The 12,481-nt window shown below is 46.0% G+C and overlaps 1 protein-coding gene across 1 annotated transcript; it reads right to left on the reverse strand.

Moving 5' to 3' along the window:
• Positions 1-11,637, reverse strand: MFAP5 (microfibril associated protein 5). The gene is made up of 9 exons (XM_035545714.1): positions 11,409-11,637; positions 10,959-11,021; positions 8,262-8,309; positions 7,070-7,105; positions 5,402-5,437; positions 4,627-4,662; positions 3,826-3,913; positions 3,309-3,382; positions 1-2,699 (listed from the first exon to the last, which is right to left on the reverse strand). The coding sequence occupies exons 2-9, from the start codon at positions 11,017-11,019 to the stop codon at positions 2,578-2,580; spliced, it is 501 nt and encodes a 166-aa protein (XP_035401607.1). The 5' UTR covers positions 11,020-11,021; positions 11,409-11,637; the 3' UTR covers positions 1-2,577.
• Positions 11,638-12,481: the final 844 nt, after the last annotated feature.

Below are 12,481 nucleotides of genomic sequence, written 5' to 3' on the forward strand. Positions count from 1 at the left end.
TTGCCAAGAACAACAGGAAATAAATTTTCTTTTAATAGTTTGTGTGTATTATATGGACTCTAGCATTAAAACAATGTTCTTCTGGGGAGGAGCACCTCTTCCTGCCCCTGCTGAAAGCAAGCAACAGAAAGGTTTCAAACCATTCCCCAAATTTATGAATGTTAAATTTCTATGTACTGTACAGTAGCTATGTTATACAGTTATATATTTATATATCAGCTTACATTCAACTCTAAATACAGGGTGGAGACTTGCCCTAGTCCAATTTCCAAGAGCTCCATCTAACATCTCCGGCTTACCTTCCTCCTCGCAGGCAAATTTTACAGGTATACCACCGCAGAAGTCAATGGCTGCACATGACTTGAATGGCTTTGAGATCAAGCTCTTGGTGCCCTCCTCTACAGAAACATGCATACCCTCAGTATAGGGAATATCCTCCTCCATCCCTAATCTAGTGAGCCTTGAGTACTCAAGAAGATCATCATTGTGTAGGAGTGCTATGCTCCTGTGTATAAGATGAAATTCCAGTCACTGCATAACCTGGAATTCTTTCTCCTGCATAATGGAGTAACAGAGAGAGATTTATCCCATCTATGGCCAATTTTGACCTTATGTAGAACAAATATGCCTCTGCACAAGGGTATTTTCCCTGACACAGAAGACATAATGCAGCTTCTTGCTGCATACAGCAGAAATCTAAGTCATGTGGAGAGGCTATTACATTATCTGTTTTTCTTCTCAATTTTCTGAGAATTCTGCCTCTGCACAGCATCCTGTCCCCTCTATTATGTTACTCTGGCTGTTCAGCAGACCAGTGCTCCTGCCAGGCTGAATGGTACTCAGTTCAGCAGCAGAGTATATTATGTAATTGGTGTCAATGCCTGCTCTAGCAAAGTGCCTGTCTGTTGCAGTCAGGAACAATACTTAATGAACCTAGGCACAGGGTCTCACTGGTCTTCTGTTGCAATGAGCTAAGCTGCTGAGCTCAGGTGCCCCACAGAATGGCTGATCATGCCACCAGGGGTCATGAAGAGTGGTTAAGACACTTCAGGCAGCTCTTCCCCTTTCCATTCCCATAGTGAAAACTGGCTATATACCTGGAAGTGTTTTCTATGTATCCAGAAAACAAGGTTCTCTAGCAGCCAACAGACATTCAGTGCTACCAGAGTGAATATTTTCCCAAGGTTGGTCTGTCTCTGTGTTCAAGCCTGTAGATATGTCCACCACCTCACAAGTAACTGGCTCCGTGCAGGACCGCATACAAAGTGAACCTGCAGATAATGATTCCTCTCCCACATCTCATTCCAATTTGTGACTCCTTTCTGCTTTGTGCAGAAGCTCCCTGGTCAGGAGGTAGGAACTGAAGTGGAGATACTGAAAGCAGGCTCAGCAGCTGGAGAGTGTAGAGGCATCCAGACTGTGACAAGGCATCAGAACAAGCTAATTCATTGCCTTCTGCCTTGTCCTTCAGCCCAGAAGAAGCAAGTTCCCAGTTCTCCAAGGACACACATGTTCTTTGGGCTCTCTTGGAGCTTAGGAGCAGATGCAGCCATACTTTCTGCTCCTTGGAACTTGCCTGGAATGAGCATCAAGAGATTTCTTGAGGACAAGAGGGGAGGGGAGGGGAGGGGAGGGGAGGGGAGAGGAGAGGAGAGGAGAGGAGAGGAGAGGAGAGGAGAGGAGAGGAGAGGAGAGGAGAGGAGAGGAGAGGAGAGGAGAGGAGAGGAGAGGAGAGGAGAGGAGAGGAGAGGAGAGGAGAGGAGAGGAGAGGAGAGGAGAGGAGAGGAGAGGAGAGGAGAGGAGAGGAGAGGAGAGATCTCTCCTCTGATCCAACATAATCTTCTTGAGAAAAATATAATGCCGTATTAAATCCAGAGTTCTTCCTTTTGGTAGCATTTGTGTATGAGGGAGGCAATGGGCTTGAAAGAACTTCCCAGAGGTAGTTATAAATGATCTGCTGCCATACAGAGACAATGAGGTTTGTCTTGGGTTGAGGACAGCTCATCTCCCCATCCTGTCACTTCTCTGAGTCCAGCAGACAGAGGGAGTCTGTGCTATCACAGAGCAAACTCAATGGCTGAGGAGGACTGGAGAGGCACAGGCTGAACAAGTGTATCAGAACTCACACTGGTGCCATGCAAGAAACCTAGGCAAGGGCATAAAGTCTAGGGCATTTGCACTCCTCCACATAAGACACAGTCTTGGGCATCTCTGGCACAGGAGAAGACTACATCCTGTCTCATTCATGTTTCTCCGCGGGGGCAAAGCAAGAGAAGATGCAGCACAGTTATAAGGACCTCTGGGAAATGAGCAGATCATGGCCTGCTGAACAGAATTTGAAAGAGAAGGGGAGCATCCCACATCAGCAACAGATAGAGGATAAGAGCAGCCACCATGACAGGGTAGGAGACAGGGGACTCTGTGTGCTGCAGCACCTGAAGAAGAGGATGTGGGAGAATGCAGAGAAGTAAAGAAATGGTGGGGGAATCACAACAAGCAAGGACTTGTCTTGGGTTGTAGGTGGCAGATGATGATTTCTCTTCTCTCCCTTCCTTTTTCTCTTCTACTGTTGGTAGCTTACAGAGCACCAGGACTTCTCTGCTGCTGCTCCAGGAGCTGTCTGCAGGGGAGATGCGCAAATTGCCCCGATCGGCGGAGACGTCGAGAAGGAAGGCCAGCCAGCTGGCGACAGATCTCATCTGAAGGCAGAGCAAATACGTGTTGACGGATAATCAAAGTTTCCTTCAAATTCTTCACTGTCAGAATAGCTAGAAGTACATCCTTCTCTGTGCCTGCAGAAACTATTGGAACTGCTGAATGCTCATATACATGAGGCAAGTGACTAAACCCTTAGGCCTTTGTTAATTCTCTTGTGGCTTTATTCATGTACAATACATATTAAAATCACTCACATTTTGCTGCAACAAAGACTGCATGGGAAATCTTGACTGGATCCAGTTATAATTTGTGAATAGAAATACTGACAGTTACTCTTTGACCTCAAAGGAATGTAACTTTGAATAAAGGCTTGCCTGGAGTTAGTGGAGCGTGATGAAGGCTGAGTAGATTCAAGGCAGAATCAAGAGCTCTTTAACTTTTTGGTAGTACAATATCTACTTCCTAGAGTTTTTCATGGCATGCATACTGGATCCTGCATTGCATTAAAGCTCCCCCAAAATAAGCCCAGGGAAACTACTACATACTGATTGGGGCTGGGAAATAAGTTAGCTTGAAGCTTCGAGACAGTATCAGATGGCTACAGCTATTCTTTGATTTCTTCTTCTAGGTTAGCTTGTGCTGTCACTCACCTTGCATGACCTCATTCTCTTTGCAGACAATGCGGGAGCACACCTCCTTGTTTATTATGTACATGCGCCGCACGCTGAGGGATCACCGGGAGCATGCCAAGGACAGTGGAGAAAGGCACAGGGACAAAAAGAAACAAAAAAGGGATATAGGCAATAAACATATATTCATGTTTATACTCATGATGAGGAGTCAAACCCTAAATCTTTAGGATTAGTTAATCTAGAACAAGGCTGTTGTCAATGGAAAGGTAGCCTTCATTAAGACTTCATGATATGGCCAAACAGCTTACATAAGAATTACAATATTGGACACATAATAGCTTCTTAGTGCTGCACTGATTATAGTTATTATGCTGTTTTAATTAATCACCTTAAAAGGCAGCTCTGAGGATAGGATTAATCTCACCAACTAGTTTCCCAAAGGAAGCTCTAGTTTCAAAAGAAAACAATTGCTGAACTGGACATGCCATTTCTGGAGAGCTTTTAGGGTTTTTCTTGGGGACTGCTGTTTTCTTACCTTGTAACACAGAGGTAGCTGATACACTGCTTCACCGGCTTGTGAACAGAGTACAGGCGTGTACAAGGGAACTGCTCTTCACGACAATCTGAGAACACACACACAGAGGTGCAATCCAGCATCACGGCAGGGGTACACATTCTGGCACACATATAGTTTCACTAGGTACTGTCCTCCAGACTTCTAGTGAAGGCCTCTAGGCTCCACTTTCCATTCTCATTTAAGAGATGGGGATGGTTTAGTGAAGAAGAAAACAAGGCAAATATTTCTGATCTCCTTGCCGCATAAGACAAAAGTAAGGGAGAGTAAAGTGAAGTGCAAAACAAGCCCATTGGGAATTCTCAACACTGAAAGCTCACGTTTTAAAGGGGATGGACACGAATAAAATGTGAATCGTAGTCATATGTTTCACATACATGTTTCTAATAGATCTACAATCTCACAATTCAGGTCACAAATTTCATTCCTTTCTTTTCTGGACAGTCAACCCCATAGCCAACTATGATTTTTTTTTAATTTTTATTTTTTTTGCATTTCCTTCTGAAACACCAGCTCTTGGTCACTCAGCAGGTCTGGTCTAGTTGTCTGCTAATTTCTCCCATCCTGGGCATGCCACTAAGTGAAAGACTTCAGCTTCCACTATTGCCATTCTCCAGTACTCCTAACACAAGGAATAGAATGAAGTGAATTCTTCAGCAGGCCTCAGGAGATGAAGCTCAGTGCTTAGCACCTGCTGGGAGAGGTAACAGGGTGGGTGAAAGGGGGCCAGAGAGAAGGTGCAGGCAGCAAACTTAAACATACCTGATGAAGCTGTTGTGGTTTCACTGTCAGACTGAACTGGAAGACAAAGTTAGTGTGGTTTACCATGATTCTTTCCTAGACATCAGTTTATTGAAAACAAATACCTGGAAAGCTCTTTCAAAAGCCCTCCATCGTAACTTCTGATGTGGGAAAACCTTTTATTGTTACTAACATGAAACAAAAGAAAGTACAAAACCAGTATGAATCTAGTGCCAGCTATCTAGCCAACGACGGTAAAAATCCATTCAAGCTTTACCATAAAGCATTACCTCTTCTTTTCAAAATTACACTGTAAAGACATCCCGATTTATAATTCAAAAGGCTGAGTATATGTCACTGTAATTGCCATCTATCTAGACAAGTGAAGGAGCCTGTGACTAGCTCTTCTTACCAGCTGGTTCTTTAATGTCCATGACAAGGCAGCAAAAGATGGTTGGTTTTATTGTTCCCTCTTATAAACCAATCCACCTCTACCACAGTAAAACACAGTAAATTTCATCATTTACCCAGTGACAAACTGGAAGGGAACTCAGAGGACTTGATAGCTGCAAGTTTTCATCAATGGTAATAGAGGACTTCTACTTCTCCTGCCTACTTCATGTGCAATAACATCATCCAGAAGCACAGACAAAACACATGGATGTAGAGAGGAGTCTTCTGGGCAACAGAGCTCCAGTTAGGGGCATTCAGGAAAGGAGGAATTCTGTGTGTGCAAGGAACAGGAGGAGGAGAGGGAAGGTGGGAACATTGAACTGTGAATTGTGAATAAACTCACCAGGACTAAGAAGAACAGGTGGTGTTACAGCTGCAGCTGGAAAAAGAGAAGATGTTCTGAGATATCTTAATTTGAGATTTCAGCCTCTTCCTCCCTCCCACAGTTCTGCCAGTGGCTCATCACTCTTGACTTGTAGCCATCCCACATGCTGTTCATAGTATCACCACAATCTGACTTGTCAGGGTAACAGCAGGCTTCTCCTGCAAATATGATGGGCTCCCTACAACTGATGGGATGCTGTAGAGCAGAGGTGGGCCGCATGGTACACCTTCTATTAAGAGTTTCTTCTTGATCCCTCCACAATAAGTGTTTTGAAACTAAAGTCTGTTGTCAAGGCTTCATATTTATCCTTTTCAGGTTTAGATATAGGTTAGCCACAGCCACTTTCATACGGACACAGAATGTCTTTATTTATCCTCATACAGACTCTCAGGTCTCACAGACCAAACATGAGACTCATCGGTTGCCTTCACCTACCACCACCCACCAGGAAGATCATGCACCATGTGTACACGACACCATGCTTTCACTTTGCTCCTCCATGACAGCTGCTCAGATTGACCCACAATACTCTCGCCAGCTGATGAGCATAGTCACAGAGCAGAGAAGATACCATGGAACTTCTGTCCTGGAGAATCACACTCAGATGAGCTTTCCTACCCACAAGCCACACTTCCCAGCAGGAGCCAAGCACTGTTGACTCTTAGTTTTTCGAACAAGTGCATGACTCCCCATACCACTTGACTAGATGTGTTCTCCTTCTCACTGACCTGCCTGGTCCCCTTGCACCTCTGAAGGGTGTGTTTGAGAGTCTGCCACAGTAGAAAGAAGCCATCACAGAGGTCAGTGGTACCAGATTTTAGATAGGACTCGTACGGAAAAGGGGGAAAGCTCTGGACCTTTCCTCCACTACCCTCTGTGTGCCTGGCAGCATTAGTTTATCTTGTTAATGCATATACTTCCATCAGCCCACCGTCCTTCCCCTGGGGCTATCTCTACAGCATGGCCTGGCTTTCCAGAGAGGCGTATTGCATGCTGTAAGTGCTTGTCTTGATTGTCCTCCAGCTGCTCTGTCTTTCACATTTTGCTGCCCCTCAGTGACATAGCTGCAGGCAGGGTAGGGAGGACAGTACTAAAAGAATATTTCTACCTCTCCATCCCAGCACTGTTCAGAGTTTGCTTTATTATTGTTTTTCCTTTCTTCACCACCTCTGTCTCCTGATCTCTCAAGCATAGCTGCTGGCTGTCAGCAGACATGCACGTAATCTTGTATTGCAATGCTGTCACATTAACTGGTGAACCTGACCAATTTCTCCCCCTCATCATTTAATGTCTTCCTCCCTGCAGCTTTCTCTGAAAGCTCAGGCTGTGTGAGCTTCAGATGTCATGACTTCTTGCAGTGCGAACAACTTCAGACAGCCCTGCGTACACAAGGCGAGACTGGCATTTCCTTGGAGAACAGATCATTAGCCACCCTAATTCACCTCCCTGCACGGAGCACAGAAAGGGCTCCCCAAGAGCTGTAAATGCTGGAAGAGCATGTCTAGATGTCAAAGATGGGGAAGAGGGGTTTCTGAACATAATGGGTAATTTCTGGGGCTATGTAAGTGGTATTAAAGGTGGACAAGGGGTAATGAAGCCTGAAGTTGCTGTGAGGTAAGAACTTACCAGGTGTGCTGATGAAAGAGTCGGTGTGAACTTCATCTGGAAAAGAGAGAATGTCCTGAGAGAGATTGTCATTACTTTTGTGGTTCCTTACATAGCAAGCCATAGCTAGCTTGAATTATGTTGGCTGCCATGATAGGCTCAGGAAATAGTGGGGTTCAATCCAGTAGGTACATAAACACAGTAAACTCATCTCACCCTTATCCATTGCTCTCCTCAGTGGCTAAGCTGGAATTGGATTTTCTAGTGCACAGGTCGTACTAACCCTTACCGAACTGTGGGTTCATATTCTGACTTCTCATACGTGGCCACTGGTAGGCATCTTGACTGGAAGGAAAAACTTGTAAAACCAAAGCACTGGTGGTTCCTGCAGCAGCAGGACAGGCAGCTGGAGTACCCGCTGCACAGAAGGAGGGACGCAGCTCCAGAAGCTAGGCTTGACTGCAAAATTTCACCAGCAGATGGATTTCTTTGAAAGGCAACTGATGGCAAAGCTAAGGTAGGTGTGATGGAAGGATAAAGTACAAAGGAAAGGGGAGCTTGGTGAACATATTCTGGTCTGGCTTCTGAATAGTTTTCTGGAAAGCCCCAGATACTGCACGTGACAGGATTATATCTGGGAGATACCTGAAGTCTTAGCAAGTGACTTCAGTTTGAAGAAAAGGCAGGCTCTTGTGGTTCCTCTGATCGCTGAAGCATGATGCAAACATGTATTTATTCTATCTTATCATGTCACAGAAATTGAAAAAGTAAGAGCCAGAGGGATAAAGCAATTTACTTGCCAAAACACATTCTAGTGAAGATTAGTCAATATCCTTTCTCAGCAACCCTCACTGCTACAGCACCGCACCACTTGTGCACCTTTTTGCTCAGAATTATCCTGAGCAGTTGTATAGTTCCTGTAGCTTCCCTGTGCTCAAGAAATGTGACTTCTCGTGGATCTCCCACAGCCCCTGACTGCAAACATAACTTCATGCAAAATGTTTAGCACCCCAGCACTAGTGAATTATTTGTAAAGAACACACAACACTTAGCAGGTTGTCTTAGAAGCCTTGTTTAATCTTCACTGAAAGGCAAGGTTACAGCATCAAAGGCACGTAAACAAAGAATAGTGTTTGCAATTAAACAGGCTGTTAATTATGTAGGACAACTAGGTGACATGAGCTTCTAGCACACGACATGCTGTAATACTCACCAGTTACACTGTCCGGTTCTTGCCCATTGACGGCCCACGGAAACCAGTCTGCAAGGAGACAAGACAGGAGAGTGAGGAAAGGACACAGAGAGAGATTGCTATAGGCTGAAGGCTTTGTGAAATTTTTTGAGATTCTTGTTTGTCCAGGAGACAACACTGCCCTCTGCTGAAGGGAGAAACGCTCTCCTCTCTGCCTCAGCCTCCGCTGCTGGCTGGGTTTCCTCTACAAAAACTCTTGGTTACAGTGAGTCCTGATTCTGTCTCTGCTGCTTCCATCGGGGCTGAAGGCTGAGCACAGGAATCTCCAGATCTACCAGACTTTGCACTTCTGCAACACCCTTTGATGTACTTTGAAAACAAATTGCACCTTGCCTTCCCACTCTGGAGGTTGGTCAAAATCCCTGTCTGCATTTTAGGGAAGAAAGAGGAAATTGAATCATGGAAATTATTTGCTTGGAGTCACAGGAGTGAGTTGTTGGCACAGGAAGCAACAGATTGCAGGTCTTGTAGCTCCATAAGCAAATAATTATGTGGTCCATCATCCCCCCCGGGTATGGAGCACAGAGTGGAAGATCTTTTCCCTCTCAGCCCCTGCAAGAATTGGAGAGGGACAATGAAGGCTTGGCTGTGCATGCTGTGTGGCAGAGGAGAAATTGAAACTGAAGTAGACTGTTCATTTGTCCAAACATAAATGGTGAGAGAGCTGCTTCCTCCAGTAGCCAGGAATAGGAAAATATTTCCTGCTAGCCACAGAGGAGGGAAATGTCTGCATAACTGGGGGTGGGTTGAAGGAAAGAGTTGGCAGGGAAAAAAACAACAGTGATCTGAGGCACTGCAGGGATGTGTGCAGGACCAGCCAAGCACAGTACACCCTGCTATATTTTATTAACTCAGCCTTTAGCTTAATGGGAGCACTGCATGTGTAAAAAGACTATCTGGTCTGGAGCTTTGGTCTTAGTTCTTGCTCATTCCAAGAGCTGTTACTTGCAGGCTGCAGAAGGACTCTTGGGGCCTCTATTTAATCCTACTCTGTGGCATTACAGGACCCTGCTATTCCTTTCCACAGCCAGCTGCCAGCAAGGGCTCAGCTGCTGGCTGTTGACCCAGGGAGAGTCAGACATGTATAATAACTTACGTACACACTGTAGTGGAGCCCAAAACTTTTCCTGTTCTGGCTAGTTTCGTAATGGTTATAAGCAGAGGCAAAAAAAAAATAAAAATAAAAAAATCTTTACTTTCTTAATTGTTCCTGATACAAAAGGAAGAATTCAAATTCTGACATAAACCCAACCATTTTAACACTGAAAATTCAGCTTTTACTACTACATCTTTTTTTTTTTTCTTTTTTTTTTCAGATTTTCAGTCACTTCAATTTATATTTGTTCAGGTACCAATTCATATGCTTTATAAATGCTTGGATTTTGTTATCCAAGTTGCAGTAAATTCATCCTTGGAGTCTGAGAGAACTGCAACCCTAACTCACCAAATCTGTAGCTGACCCAAAAACAAAAATGACGAGACAGCAGATGGTGATTCCTGCTAATTTCCAAGTTAAATATAATTAACAGAAATTCTAAAACAAGATACATAGAAGCAAAAAATCTTCCTTTAAGGCCTCATTTCATGTATTGTAAAAAAAACAACAACCTTTTTTTTTCTACCTTTAACTTTGTAAGCCACCTACAAGTTCAGCTCTCGGATGCCTTTCCTCCCTGCTTCACTGTAACAAACATGACATCCTCTTTGTGACAAATACTGTGCATGCTTACAGGAAAAAAAAAAAAAAAAAAGTGTTATCGGGAACAAAACCAGGCTTCAGTTAAATCCAAGATCCAAGCAGTGACCAAACAACAAGGGAGGTGCATCACAAGCTACCTATTTCAGCACGACAGGAGGGCTGTGAAGATTGGAATAACTTGGTTTGAATGTAATAGGTGCAGTCACCTATCTGTCATACAGTCTTTCTGTGATGAAACTTGCCACACTCACTGGAATTAAACTTCTTTTGCTGTCTGTCCTGCGTTTTCTGACTCTAATGGCTGATGCTGACCCCCTTCCCCTCCCCTTACAAAGTTGATCCCGCCAGGATTTTTGCCAAAGAAACTCCAAGCAAAGACACGAAGCAAGAAAACAGAACAACAGAAGTAGAGAGTGGTTTAAACTTTGGAGGTTAGGCTTGTCGAAACAACAACACTAAGAGTGACAAAACTTTCTGGAAATCAAGAAGCCTGGCCAGGGGTGCCCTCCAGCAGGAACCGCTAGAGACAGCAGCTGTTTCACAACATTTTGTGGAGCACTGGGAAATGCTCTGCAGATCATGCAGACACAGGTTGTCAGCCATGTGAAGTACAGCACAATCTATAGCAAGCAAAAACCCTAGCTAACCCTCTTTCTAAACTCCGAACCTGGCTGTTTTGCTTACCCAAACGTCCCTGTAGTGCAAGCGCTGGGCCTCTGTCTTGTGATTCCAGCTATTTGCTGAATGGTTGACACATGCAGGTACCACTCCCAAGTTGCCAAATTTTTCCTTATAACCCTATATCTACCTCGCCTTTCCTGTTCAGTCCTTTCCCCTTCACCACCATCCAGCTACATGTCTCTGTCTTTATCCTGAGATCATTGGCACATTAAGCCTCTGTAGGATACTCCACAGGGCCAGGGTGGAGAAGAAATCCTCCCCTTGGAGTACGGACTCACCGGCTGGAGACAAGAAGAAAGCTAAGAGACACAACAGTGTACAGGCTCCAGAGGTCTTCATCCCTGTGGACAGGAGGAGAAGAAAGTTCAGTTAGGAGTGGGGATACTCTCCCCTGTAGCCCAGAAACTGCTTGCTGCCTCCATTTCCTTGTTCATTTGCCTCCCATTTGTTCTTTCCAGCCTTTCTCCCACCTGTCTCCCTCCTAATCTGCCTGTTTTCCAGATGTTTCTGAAACATTTTGGGCTCAACATGTAATTCCGTCTGCCTTCTTTCTCTTTCCACGTCTTCTTTCAGTCTCCATCCCTTTTTTCATCCAGGTGGCTAAGCCCCCCTCCACACACAACTCCAGCATGCAAAGAAGAGTAATCTTGTTATCTCCCTCCACTCTTTTCTACTTTCACATTGTTTTAAAGGCTACTGAGAGAACAGATAAGATTCCCATCACTTACTGTTGCCCTCGGTCTCCACTTGTTTCAGCAGCAGACGCTCTGCCTTTCCCCTTCAGCAGTTCCCCCCACTTTGGCTACTGGGTAAATCACATGCAGCCACACCCAGAACATGCTCTACTTTGGGTTGTCTTCAAAATACAATTTTGGGAAGAAAAAAAAAAAAAGAAGAAAAGAAAGAAAAAGAAGCCAAGGGGGACGTTGGGACGTGGTGTCATCATGCTGCTGGAATGAGGTGGGGGGGGGGGAGCAAAGAGAAGCAGCCCACACCCTCATTCCACAGTTTATTGTACTCCAAAGGGAGGCTGCTCCTCCCATTCCCCCAGGATGGCCCAGCATCAGGAACGGATTCTTGTGTCGACACTACACATTTTGCTTTGCCCTCCTACACAGCGCCCCCGCTCTCCCTCCTCTCCTTCTCTGCATCGAGCCCTGTTTTCCCATTTACTGCCCGTTTCTACCCCATCCCTGCAGTCCTCTATTCTTATCGCTTCCCTGCCCCTCTCCCGCAGGCTGACAAGCTGCAGATCCCCCATCTATGTTTTCCTAAACAACACGCCCGTCTCGCCATGGTGACAGGACGGACCCTGGCCTCCCCCTGTTCCCCGGGATTACAGCATTCCCGGCAGGCAGCCCCATCCAGCCTGCGCTGCAAGTGATGCTGTGCAGGAGGAATCTGAAACCTCCCGGCCAGCAGCACCCGGTGCCAGACCGCCGGGCAGCGGCAGGGGCAGGGGAAGGGGCAGCGGGGCGCCGGGGGGGACGGGGTGAGCGCAAGCCCCGGGCGGTCCCGGACCAGGAGCGGGGAGCTGGGGGATCCCGCCGGCGCCACCAGCCCCCGCCGCGCGAAAAAGGGGCTGGCCGGCAGCCAATCAGCCGACAGAAACGGTGATGACGTCACTCGTCTCCACGGGAGGGGGAAAAAGAGGAGAGGGGGAGTGACCTCCCCCCCATCCCCCGGGGTGGGGAAGGGGATGTGGGTGGGGTGGGGTGGGGTGGGGTGGGGATGGGACGGGGATGGGGATGGGGATGGGGATGGGATGGGGATGGGGATGGGGTTGGGGATGGGGATGGGA

Source organism: Cygnus atratus, chromosome 1 (assembly GCF_013377495.2).
Source record: "Cygnus atratus isolate AKBS03 ecotype Queensland, Australia chromosome 1, CAtr_DNAZoo_HiC_assembly, whole genome shotgun sequence".
NCBI classification, from domain to species: domain Eukaryota; kingdom Metazoa; phylum Chordata; class Aves; order Anseriformes; family Anatidae; genus Cygnus; species Cygnus atratus.